At 34.5% G+C, this 13,717-nt stretch overlaps 1 protein-coding gene across 5 annotated transcripts in view; it reads left to right on the forward strand.

Moving 5' to 3' along the window:
• ATL1 (atlastin GTPase 1) overlaps positions 1-13,717 on the forward strand; it is a 135,562-nt gene that overhangs the window by 48,412 nt on the left and 73,433 nt on the right. For 4 of the 5 annotated variants that reach the window (XM_072629445.1, XM_072629446.1, XM_072629449.1 and 1 more), the window contains exon 6: positions 11,715-11,771. The exons of the other annotated variant lie outside the window; for it this stretch is intronic. In XM_072629445.1, the coding sequence (XP_072485546.1) occupies positions 11,715-11,771 (57 nt within the window). The remainder of the gene's footprint in view (positions 1-11,714; positions 11,772-13,717) is intronic. 5 annotated transcript variants of the gene reach the window in all.

Raw genomic sequence — 13,717 nt, forward strand, 5'->3', positions numbered from 1 at the left:
ACTTTTTTACTTTGTTCTTTTTTCCCCTCCTCCACCCCCAGAAGGGTACGATAAAGTTTAGATGTTTCTCTATAGTTATAGATATATACATACACATATACATATATAGACATATATTTTCCCAAACTTACTCTACACCTGATCTTTAGTTTTTGTGTTTGTGCACATCTCTTGTTTCCTATCCTTCTTGCCTCCTCTATTTAACTTCTACCCACTACTTTGCCTTCCTATTACTTGCCTACCCCCTTCCAAAGATCCCTTCTCTATCTTCCCATTCCCATAAATCTAAACACGCTTCTATACCCTCCCTTTTACCCATTCCCTTCCCCTCCTCTCTAAAGATTCCTCTCTTGTCCTCTCCCCCTCCCTATACCCCTACCAATTTATTTCTTCTGAATTTAGAAGACTTTTATCCTCTTCTAAATATATATGTATTGTTCCCTCTTAAACCCATTCCCAATGAAAGTAGTTTACCAGAACTACCAGCCCTCCTCTCCATCTTTCTTCTGTATCAATTCTTCTTCTTGCATAAAGTAATTACTCTTTTTAGCTGTCCGTAGATGACTTTACTTTTTAAATTCATATCCTACTCAAGTTTTCCCCAATCTTACTTATGAGCTACCCAATTATTAATCAGAATTTTAGACATACATTTTACATTGTGTGTGTGTGTGTGTGTGTGTGTATACACTAAAAAGTCTGTCTTTGGTATGTACCTTATATTTCTCTTGGTTCTTGTGTGTCAAATCTTCTATTAAATTCAGGATGTTTTTAACAAAGTCTTGAAAGTCTGAGAGCTTATCAAATGCCCAGGATAATTGCAGGGTATAATATTTTTGACCAGAGACCCAGTTCCTTTGCTCTTCAATATATTATGTTCCAAGACCTGTGGTCCTTGAATGTCTCTGCTACTAGGTCTTGTGTGAGTCTGATTGTGGCACCAACATATTTAATTTTTTTTAATCTTGATGCTTTCAATATTTTATTCTTGAGCTGGGGATTTTGGAATTTAACTATGATATTCCTATGAGTTTTCTTCATAGGATCTCTTTTAAGTGGTGATCAATGGATTTGTTTCTATTTCTACTTTTCCCCTCTTGTTCTAATGCTTCAGGACAATTTTCTTTTATTATTTCTTGTATTAATGTATCAAGATTCTTTTTTTTCATAGCTTTCAGTTAGCCCAATTATTTTTATATTTTCTCTTCTTGGTCTGTCCTCCAAATCTGTTTGGTTTTCTTAATAAGATGTTTCATTTTCTCTTCTATTTTTTCATTATTCATATTTTAGTTCATTATTTCTTGATCTTTTATAATTTTCCTGGCTTCACTTCACCCAGTTCTAGTTTTGAAGGTGTCATTTTTTTCTTAAGATTCTATATTCCCTTTTCTAATTGGTTGACTTTCCTTTCACTATTTTCTTGTTTTTCTTGGATTTTCTTATTTTTTTTCTGTAGTTGTTCTTCCATCTCTGTCATTTGGTTTTTAAATTCTTTCTTACAATATTCTAAGAATTCTTTTTGGGCAGGTGACCATTTGACATTACTCTTTGAGGTTTCTTTGCTTCAATATCCTCCTCTGAAGATGATCTCTGGTCATCCCTATTCCCACAATAGCTTTCTATGGTTGAATTCTTTCTCTTTTGCCTGTGCATTTTTTGTGGTAATGGCTTAATTTTTCTAATCACCTCTAGTCCTGGGGTATGGGAAATGGTGCCTCTTGCCCCAGATCTTCAGTTCTCCCCCTCCTGCTTGGAACCGAAGTCAAATATCCAACCTCTTGTAAATCTCCACAGCCAGAGGCATTCAGACCTGCTGCTTCTTCCACTCACCAGGCATGTGCTGGATTATTCTCATCCCTGCAGCTATTAGCAGCACAACTGGGTCTGGTGTTCCTTATTAGCAGAGGTTCTCTCAACCTTCCTGGGCTCCCCTTACTATCCCAAGGCAATCTCTCAAACCAACTAATCCCAGTGCTTGCCACTTGTTTTTAAAATGGACCCTAGCCTGTAGGTGTTTACTCTTCACAGTGACCCAAACCTTGTCCTGGGATTTTTCTTCAGGTCTCATCTTGTCCCAGGAAGACCTCTGTTGTGTCCCTATTCTTATTTATCTCCACGCTAAAGTGCTAGTTTAGTTCTTTTGTAGGGGGAAAATCTTGAGAACGTGGAATTATCTGACCAATTCTGTCATCTTCTCAGAATCCTCTCTCTTTTGTACACTCCTAATGACCATGATCCTCAAAATCATTGAATATACCACTTTTACAAATGTCATTGATTACTGGCCCCTAGATTAACCTATGTAATTATTAGCTAGAATGTAAATTCCTTCAGAGTAGGATTATTTCATTCTTTGTATTTATAGCCCCAGAATCTAGCCCAATGTTTGGCATAGATAGGAGCTTATGACTGAACTTTAAAGTTCATTTAAATGACTTTCCCTCTCCTCCTTTCTTCCAAAAATCCGTATAAATTCCAGGTATATAAATTGCAAGTTTAAGAACTAAGCATCCCTTAAAATATGTACTAACCATCCCCCAAAATAACAATAATGTCTTGGGGCAGCCCTAAATCCTTCAGATCCCTCCTACCACATGTTTTTTAAATGATGACATGAAGGTTTTAGAGTTTAGTTCCCACACATCGAACAAAAGAAAACTGAAAAGTAATGGAAATGAACTCTGCCATGTCAACTTGAAAGTTTTGTTAAAAGAGGTAAACAGACTAAATTCATATTGTTTATTCCATTAAAGCTAGCAGATACATGATCATGGAGCCAGAAGGAAACTTCTGACTGCCTGATACAAGAATGAGAAGGTTTAAATACACTTTTCCATGAGAAAGGAATTATCTTAGTTGTGGAAGTTGTAAAGACAGTGAGATAAGAAAATTGCCAAGGTAGAGTCAGTTAGAAATTATTATCCCAGGATCTCTGTTTTTCTCTGTCTCTGCATATCAAGATAAGAAGAATCCCAACATTCTGGTGGCAGATATCCTGTAATAAATAGGTCTTTAAAGTTGCTCACACAGGAAAGGACATTTTTAGAGCAAAACAAAGACTTTTATCTTTGTGTGATTGATTAGTTCAGCCTTTGGCCCTTATTAAAGTCCAAAAATGATATTAAATGTTACCATTTCCTCCTTTTGGTCAAAGGCAAGCTGCAAGCAGGGCTTGTAGACCAAGGAAGGTATGGAAAAACTTCTCTTTAGGGAGAGGAGTACTAAAAAACCTTATCTAGATGTATTCAGGTTTTTTCCCAACCCCTTAGGGTTTTTTAAGAATTCTCATTTGCTCAATAGGAATTGTACAACACAGAAACTTTTGCACAGAGTTTATAGGAACTTTAGGTTAATGCATTTCTAAATCACCTTGAATAATATGTGGAAACTCTAACTTTAAACCACCATATATATTTTCATAATAGTCAAGATTTCAAATGGAAATATCTGCTATCATAGTAAATATCAAATTATCTAATTATATCACACCCTTTTAAAAGCCCAATAAATAACATAAACAATAACTTCAGATGAAACTAATTGCATTTCCAGATTATCACATATAGAAATTATTCATCTTATTACTTTTGGCATTCAAAAATCACTTCAAAGTTATCAGTTATGTTAAATTAGATAGAGATAATAATAATATCTAATATATGCCAGTCATTATGTTAAGCATTTTGCAGTTATTATATCATTTTGATCCTATAACAACAACCATTATTATTTTTCCCTTTACAAATCAGGAAATGGTTCAAACAAATAAAATATATTTTTGCAACTGGAACAGAGAAGTGTGAAGTTTACCAGCAGCAAAGAGGTTGGTTTCCCAATGATAATAATTCTTGTAGCCAGGGCTTAGAAAATGCTTGCTACAGGCCAGACACATTCACCTCTCTCTTCCCCCACAGCTGCAGAATTTACTAAGCTGATTTGCAGCTGCTGGGACAGGGTGGGCAGAATGTATAGGACCTAGGTGACATTTCCAAGCTTTTTCTAGAAGGGTGAGCTGCAAGGTGTCCAGGGGCACAGAGCTGTTAGGACCACTGCCAGTCTGCAAGTATTACTGTCCCTACAAATCTCCTGCATTCTCTTCTCTCAATCTGATCTGGGATGAGAGGGATTAACATGATCCCTTGTGACTGTTAAAAATCCCCATATTGAGATACCCTCTTAACTCTGGGGAGGGAGTGGGGAATGCTAAGTGATCAGGAATGGGAGAAGGTGTTTTAAAAGCAAGGTGAGCTCCTGGAGTTACATATAGTCTCAGGAATTTCTTTTCCAATAATTCCAAATGATCCATTTCCAAACTTTTTAATGATTAATTCCAGACTCTGCTAAATTATTTTCAGTCATATCTAATTTTCATTGTAATTCCAGGTTAACCAGACTGGAGCAACAAAGAAAAAGATCTTACAGTTTTGTTTGTTTCCCTAGATTCAGAATTTAGAAGTCTCTGACTGCCTGCATTTTAAATCTTACAAGATAACAGACTCATTCACAGCACACATGATACTGACCGGGAGACACACTGATAGACAAATTGACAATTAACAACAGGATAAATACAAACAGAGCTCACAATTAACAAGAGAGGAGGGGAATTAGAAGCTTGTTAGAAATCCCCATCATGAATTGACTATTATTATTCTGAGGAAAGAGGGTTGCAAGGATTCAAGATCTGACAGAATAGAGATAGATACTGCAATCTTTGCTTAGAGCACCTATAGGTTGTTGGAAGCGGGGAGCCTTGGCACCCCCAAAGTTTCTCACTATCTTAAAGGGAGAGGCCCCATGAAAATAGGTTCAGGTCTCTAGTCTGTAGGTGGATTGTGACTGTCCTCTTCAAGACCAGAGTGCTTAAGGGAAAGTGGGAAGGGGGAAGGAGGAAGAGGCAACAGAGGCAGAACAGAGTTATCCTCCTCAAGGCTAGAGCAGGTAAGGGAAGACAAGTAGGGAGTGGGTAACCACAAAATATAGTTCTCCGCCCCATAGTCAGAACCTGTAAGAGAAGGGAGGAAGGAAGTGAGGAATAGGGCAGAGGGAGTGAAGAGGAAGGTCAGGCTTGGACCTTGGGGTAGAGGGAGTAAGCCAATACTGGGGTGGTGCTGAAGCAGCTTTGCAAGCCTTAGGGGGAGAGGCTCCTGCTTTTTGTTCTCCCTCAACCATTTCAACAAGCCCAAGATAAAAAACTCCTGGATGGATATTTTGTTGGCCTTTAAACTTAATCTGGTTTTAAGATAAAGTAACTTTGACGGGTCCAAAAGAGCCCTATCATAGCCAACATAACTTAGGGCTATATATCCAGCAAGCACGGGAAATACCTGTTATCATCAGGTTGGTAACGACTTGACATATAAGAAGCAGCGGTTTTGTCAGCTGGACTTCTAATTTTAGTTTTTGATAGACCCATAGCTAATTTTCCTAGATCAATCCTGACCTCCAGGGGATCTATATGGAGCATTTGACCACAGACTTGATCCCTGACCCCTGAGCTAGCTTTAAAAGGAAATTTTTGACTTCAACCAAATTGGTGGATGTTGTTTGGAAACTGGGAATAGAGAAACTTCCCCAATCCCATCAAGGGTAAGACTCTAGGAAAAATTAATCCTGAGGCACCTGAGTCTTTGGCATTGGCGAGGTGGGGAGCCATTCTCTCCTTGTCCATCAGTTTCATTGTCTGATGATCATGGAAAATTCTGGCTGCCTGATACAAGAATAAAAAGGTTTAAATACACTTTTCCATGAGAAAGGAATTTTTTTAATTGTATAGGTTGCAAATACAGTAAGATAAGACAATTGACAAGGTAGAGTCAGTTGGAAATTATGATCCAAGGACGTCTATTTTTCTCTGTCTCTGCATATCAAGATAAGGAGAATCCCACCACTCTGGTGCAGGCATCCTTTCATAAACAGGTCTTTGAAGAAAACGGCATTTTTCGAGCAAAACAAAACAGTCTGATCGATTAGTTCAGCCTTTGGCCCTCATTAAGGTCCAAAAATTATATTAAATGTTATCAACAACAAAACAAAAAGTCTAGAATTCAGTGGAGGCTAGAGAATGATCACATAAGGAAATTAATAGAAACCTGGAAGTCATCCAAGACTAAAAGAAGAAATTGTACCAGGGAAAACATGAATAAGCACAAAGGGGTGGGGGGGAAGAATGGGGGAGAGAAAACACCCGAACATAATGAATGAATACCATGGATTTAGAAAAAAAAATTAGGTAATTTCAGATGAAAAGAGTAACTCTAGCTAAAAGGACTACATTAATTTCTGGAAAAAAACAAAGCAAGGAATAAAAAAATGATATTAGAATTGTAGTAAGTGCTATTGGGGATGGGGGGAGTCCCAGAATAAGAATAAAAGGCTTAGAAAAGAGAGTGTAAAATCTTACCTAAGTATTGGATTCCCTGAATGTATCAGACAGAACCCACTGACTCCATGAGGAAACCTTAAATTTAGAACAAAAGTAAAATATTGAAAAAAATAGGGGAAAATGTAAAGTATTTCTGATCACAAACAACTGACCTGGAAAACAGGCTAAGAGATGATGACCAAGCAAAAAGAAATCGTAAAGGAAACTTGCCCAAATCTATTAGAACCAGAAAACAAAGCAAAAATAGAAACAATTCACTGGTGACTTTATGAAAATAAAACAAAACACACCCAGAAATATCACACCCAAATTCAAAGTCCTTCCAAGTCAAATAAAAAATACTGTAAATAACCAGAATGAATAGGTTAAACTACCAAGGAAATAGTCAGACTTGAAAAAGACCTGGTAGCTAATACTACAAAGGAGAAATAAATCTTGGAATTTGATATTTAAAAATCCAAAAGTTAAAGGCTTATGACCAAGAATAATTTACCCCACAAAATTAAGTATAATTCTACAGAGGAAAAAGTTCAACTTTTATTAGAATATAAGAATTTCAAGTATTTCTGATGAAAACTCTGAGCTGAGGAGAAACTCTGAAATACAAACATAGCAGACAAGGAAAGTTGAGAAAGATAAATACATTTGAGCAAGTGAGGGGCTACATGTGATAAAATGCTTTAATTCTAACTGGGGGAGGTCTATCTGAATCTTACTACATTACAGGGTCACAAATGGACTTAAACATATAAATACAGGGAGTGCATCTGATTTTGTTCAGTTTTGTTAGTTTTAAGAGATAAAAATAAAATGGTGGAAAAGTAAATACATAAAGATGAATAAGGGGAAAGGGTGGGGAGGAGAAACATATCCCATAATTGGAGAGCACATAATGAAAAACATATAAACATGAAGGTAGTAATAGGGTAGCAGTCATCTCATAGTATTCACTTATCTAAAACATGCAAAAAGAAGAAGAATTTAGTATTCTTCCTTCAGGAAAATTCAAAAAAGCAGGAATAACAATCATAAGCTTGGACAAGGCAGTAGTAAAAATAGACCTGATAAAAGGAATAAGCAGGAAAAATACATTGTTTAAAGACACCATAGTTAGTGAAATAGTATCAACACTTAATATATGTGCAACAATGCATAACACCTAAATACTTGAAGGAAAAGTTAAGTGAATTATATAGCACAAAGAACAATTAATACCACATTTAGATAATCATTTTGAAGTCACAGAAATATGGCATCCTCTAAAACTCTTTTTGTCAGAAAAATATGCTCCTGATATCTGAACTATAGAGAAATGTCAGAGAAATAAAACTATAGCCCAATGTCTTGAGTGAATGTTAATGTAAAAGTATTGGAAAAACAATAAAAAAAGAGTCCACAACATATGGAAAAGATTATACACTATGACCAGGTCGGATTTATAACAGCAGTATAAGGTTCATTCAGTGTTATGAAAACTATAAATTCAGCAGACCAAATTAAGAAGCAAAGCAAAAAAATTATACAATTATATAAATATAATACAACAATTTTTTCAATGAAATATATCTTTTTTGTTTTTAAAAAACTGAAGAAAAGATCATACTAAATACACCTTTCTTAATATGGCAAATAGTATCTAAAATCACAAACAAGTAGTGTCTATAATGGAGAAATGCTAGAGGTTGTTTCAAGTAAGATCAGTGTTAAAGCAAAAATTCCATTGTTAGCCTTCCTTTTTAATATAATACAAGGAGCAATAACTATAATAATATGAAGAGGAAAGGAAATTGAGAATATATAAAATGATCACTTTTGCAAAATATTATGATTTACTGAAGTTATTAATTGTTTAAATTATTTTTTAATTCTCTAGGGTTCTCAAAGTAGCAGGATATAAAATAAATGTATGAAAATCATCAGTCTTTTTTGTACATTCCCAACAAAACCTTGCAGAAAAATTACTTCAGAACAAGAATGCTTCAGAATAAAACCACTTCAGAATATATACACTTTCTGGGACAGAAAAGAATTTTATATCTATAAAGCACCATTTAGAGAGGTAAAGGAAGACCTAAATAATTGTTTATTCTTGATCTAGGTAAATAAAAATCAAAATACTACTGAAGTCAATTTATAGATTCAGTTTCATGCCAATCAAACCACCAAATAAATAGAAGTAGGCAAAATTATTAAAAAGAAAAAACAAAAAACACAACACCTGGAGGGTGTTTCTCCTCCCCCCTTTTCCCTTATTCATCTTTATGTATTTCCTTTTCTACCATTTTATTTTTCTAGGTCAATAGGTCAACACTGTCAAGGTCAAAGGTCAAGAGTTAAGACAAGATGAACACCCAGAATGAGGGAGGCATTCCACTCAGTTGTCACATGACTCACTCAGCTCTTATATGACCTACTTCAGCAAAGCCTTGAAATTTGCGCCAGACTAAATAAAAATCAAGAAATACAGTGATAAATAACAATAATTGACTCCTTGCCTACTACTGTGCAAAGACAGCCACACTCATTCTCCCTCTCAACAAAGCACAGGATAGCTTCCCAGGGGAACCAAAGATATCCAGGGACTTGTGTAGTCTGCAAGGTTACAAGAGTCAACAGGAGCAGAACTCTCCTCTGAGAAAGACCCTGAATGATCAGAAAACCCCAGGGTTTTCTTATAAATGCCAGGGAATGGCAACAGGCCATGGCCATACTAGCATGGTGCAGCTCAGCCTTGCAGGAACAGATTGGAACAGCCCAGACCCTGGGACTATGAGATCACTAACTCTGTTCTGAGAAACCATAGAAATACCAAATATCAAAAACTCAAAAATACACAGGGAGTGGTGGGCAGAATTCGAATGTCAGCACAAGGCTCCAGGAGATTCAATAAACATATGAAAGAAAATGCTCATAAGTCAATAATGTTAAGAGAAATGCAAATTACAATAACTCTTAGATTCCACCTCACATTGATCAAATTCAAAAAGATGATAAAAATAGGAAATGACAATTATTGGAGGGAATATTAGAGGTAGAGCTAGGTGATGCAGTGGATAGAGCACCAGTGCAGGAGTCAGGAGGACCTGAGTTCAGATCTCACCTCAGACACTTGACACTCACTAGCTCTGTGACCCTGGGCAAGTCACTTAACCTTAATTGCCTCCTCCTGGGTCATCTCCAGTCATCCTGATGAATATCTGGTCACTGGATTCAGATGGCTCTGGAGGAGAAGTGAGGCTGGTGACCTGCACAAGCCCTCCCTCACTCAAAACAAAATCAAGTGCAAGTCATGTCATTACTTCTCTGATGGCATGGTCTTCTTTGGCAATGAAGGACAAACACACAGAGGTAGAGCACAACAGTGCACTATGGGTAAAGTTATGAATTGATCTAATCATTCTGGAAAGGAATTCAAAATTATATTCCCAAATTTATTAATTCTCCATACTGTTGGATCCTAAGATGCCACTACCAATCAATCAATAAATATGTATTAAGTACCCACTATGTGCCAGGCACTGTGCTAAGCACTGGGGATACAAAAAAGAAGTGAAAGACAGCATCTACTCTTAAAGAGCTTAAACACCAATGCAGTAGACAGCATGCAAAAAAATATATGCAAAGCAAGTTATATACAGTATAAATATGACATAAGAGAGGGAAGGCACTAGAATTAAAAGGACTTGGTAAAGACCTTGTAAAAGATGAGATTTTATTTGGCATTTAGAGGTACCTAGGAAAGTTGGCAGGAGGAGATGAGAAGAGAGCATTACAGGCATGGAGGATTATATCCCAAAGAGATCATAAAAAGGGGAAAAGATCATAAGTGTACAAAAATATTTATAGTAGCACTTCTTGTTATAGTACTGGAGAACTGGAGCCCATCAATTATAGAAAGGCTGAACAAAATATGGTATATGAAAGTAAGGTAATATTACAAAGCCCTAAAATATTATGAAAGTCATGGATTCAGAGAATCTCAGAAAAAAAAGGTATGAACTGATACAGCAAAGTGACCAGAATCAGAATTATTTACACAATTTATCCCCAATAAGCAAAAAAACTTGGATATATTTAAGAATTCTGATTTACAGAATAACTTCCCATCTCTTGTATAGATACAAGAAGATATATGCATTTCTAGTCACAACTATTATAACTTTTTTTACTATACTTTTGTTATACGCCATAATTTTTCTATTGTGATTGGGAGAGTAACAATATTAATGCAAAAATAAAAAAGGGGAAAGGAAAGAAAAGAACATAAAGGAAACATTTTTCAAAGCACTAAAAAAACATAAGTTCAAAAGCAGACAGACAGTATTGAAAATGTTTTCTTTAATTTAATATGGAGAGTGATGAAAAATTTTAATTTAATATATACTTTTAAACTAAACTGTACATAATTGAGTTTGAATTTTTCCTTTTTTTGTTCATTATAAGAAAGTACTACTTTGTTAATGCTTGTCAAGATCATAATAAAGATATAAATAATAAAATTATATATACGTGACATTGTGAATATATGTATATAGTTTTAAAATAAAGTTTTATTGGTCTTTTTTGTATCATCATAGTTTTCCCTATTGTATCTCTCTCTCCCTCTCAGAGAGCCATCCCTATAAGAAACAGTATTTTTAAAGGAAAAAAAAAGGAAAGAGGAAAAAAAATCTGTATAATCAGTCAATACATGGGCTATGTACAACCTTCTACCTCCACAAAGAAGTGGGTTGGAGGTGTTCCTCATCTGAGTCATGTTTGATCTTTATAGTTTTGCAGCATTTCCATGTCTGTGTGTGTGTGCATAGTTCTTTCCATTTACATTGATGTCGTCATTGTGTTCATTGTTTAGATCTTAGATCTTTCTATGATTATCTGTATTTGTCATAGTCATCATTTATTATAGCACAGTAAAAATCCACTACATTCATGTATCACAATTTATTTAGCCTTTCCCAAAGAGATGAACATCTACTTTTTCAATTCTTTTCTTTCACAAAAAAATTCTGCTACAAATATTTTGGTATATATGGAGACCTTTTATTAATGGTTTCCTTGACATACATTGACTCCAGTAATGGAGTCTTTGAGTCAAAGGGTATGGACATTGAACACATGCATGTATGTATATGCATATGTGTGTGTTGTGTGTATCTGTATATAAAATATACATAATGATTATGATAATTATGTAACATATATGTATTCTATCTATAAAGGGGAGATTTGTGTGTTAAAACAAAACTGGGCAGTAGGGAAGATTATAAAAATAGAACCTGGCACATATTAAAGTATACCTGTATTTTATTTTGCTTTTTCTCCTCCATAGCTTTTCACTGAGTATGGCAGACTGGCCATGGAAGAAACATTTCTGAAGCCATTTCAGGTTAGTCTGTATATGAAAGTGGATTATTTCCCTGATATATTTCAAGTATGTGAAATAGAAGGGCCATGTGTAATCTACTTATGATTTGCCTCATAATAAAAAGACTATTATAGAGTTAATATTAAAACTATTATTTCTTGATTTTTCTTGTCTCTAGTTCCTTTTCACTTTTTACTATCCATTATTTATTTTCCTGATCCCTTTGATAGTGCAGTGAATAAAACACTGAACAAGAGTCAGGATGTAGATCTGAATTCAAATCTGGCCTTAGAAACTTGCTAGCTATGTGACCCTAGGCAAGTCATTCAATCTTGTTTGCCTAAGATTTGTCATATATAAAATGGGGATAATGAGAATACCTACCTATAAAAATGAGAGTCAAATTAGATAGTATTTGTAAAGCACTTTGCAAATCTTAAAAATATATGAAAATGCTAGCTATTATTAACATCATTATTACTTTACATGACAAGCAATCAATAAATGGGAAACAAAATCAAGGAAAAAGAAGATTGGCACCGTAAATCTTTTACATAGGTCACAGCATGGATAAATCTTTCCAAATCCAAAGCTAACTTCTGACCTTAGTCGAAAGCATCATTCCATGATGGACTCTGTCATCTAAATTCAGAACTAGCTATGATTAAAATTGAGTAATGTACCAATCAGCAAGAAATATCAATTACCAGAAAAGAAATTTAAACATTTCAAGAGACTGTCATTTACTAAGTAAATGATGCAGCCAAAAGGGTACTTAGGGGAAAATTTTTATCTCTGATTGCTTAGATCAGTAAAATAGAAAAAAAGAATATCAATGAACTGAGTATGCAACTAAAAAAGTAGAAAAAGAACAAATTAAAAATTCTAGTTAAATACCAAATTAGAAATCCTGGAAATCAAAGGAGATTAATAAAATTGAAAATAAGAAAACCACTGAACTAATAAATAAAGCTAGAAGGTAGTTTTATGGGGGAAATGGATCAAAAAAAGGAAAGAAAACCAAATTACTAGTATCAAAAGATGAAATGAGTGGGTTCACCACCAATGAAGAAGAAACTAAAACAATTGTTAGGAGCTATTTTGCCCAGTTATATGCCAATACATTTGACAATCTAAACAAAATAGATGAATATCTACAAAAATGTAAATTACCCAGATTAACAGAAGAAATAAAATACTTAAATAATCCAGTCTTGGAAAAAGAAATTGAACAAGCCATCAATGAACTTTCTAAGAAAAATCCCCCGGGACCAGATGTATTCACAAGCAAATTCTATGAAACATTTAAAGAACAATTAATTACAATACCATATAAACTATTTGGAAAACTAAGCAAAGAAGGAGTCTTATCAAATTTTAATACGAACACTAAGACCAAATCTTAAAGCATCTGTATTGCATCTCAAAATTTTCCCCATTAACTTTAAAAACAAAAAGCTTAAACATAAATGCTTTACAGGATAGTAAACAAAATAAACTAGAACACACATGCCAAATGTTTCATTTTTGAATCACAGATAGAGCTCCTATATTTGTTTTACAAAAAAAGCATGTCTTCCAACATGCTTCTCAAACAGTGTTCCATGTAATATATTATAAAAGCAACATTTAACATATTTGAAACTACTTTAAACTAAATACACTTACTTCTTAAATACACTCCTACAACATAACTACCTTGATAAAAGCTGAAATTGTTCAAGTTTTATAGTCTTTACTCAACTTGATTACTATCTCCTAGATGAATGTTTTTCTGTGTTCAAAAATACTGAAGCTGGAAGTTTTTTAAATAATTCTGATTTCACTTATAGTATAAATCATAATCTTGTATTGCAAAACTTGTCAAACTTTAAGTCCCAACTAAAATTCCATCTTCTACAGCAAGCTCTTTTACTCTTATTTTTTGTGTCTTTCTTCCTTAGTTATTTAATATTTATTCTGGTTAT

This window comes from Notamacropus eugenii, chromosome 1 (genome assembly GCF_028372415.1).
Source record: "Notamacropus eugenii isolate mMacEug1 chromosome 1, mMacEug1.pri_v2, whole genome shotgun sequence".
Taxonomy (NCBI): Eukaryota; Metazoa; Chordata; class Mammalia; order Diprotodontia; family Macropodidae; genus Notamacropus; species Notamacropus eugenii.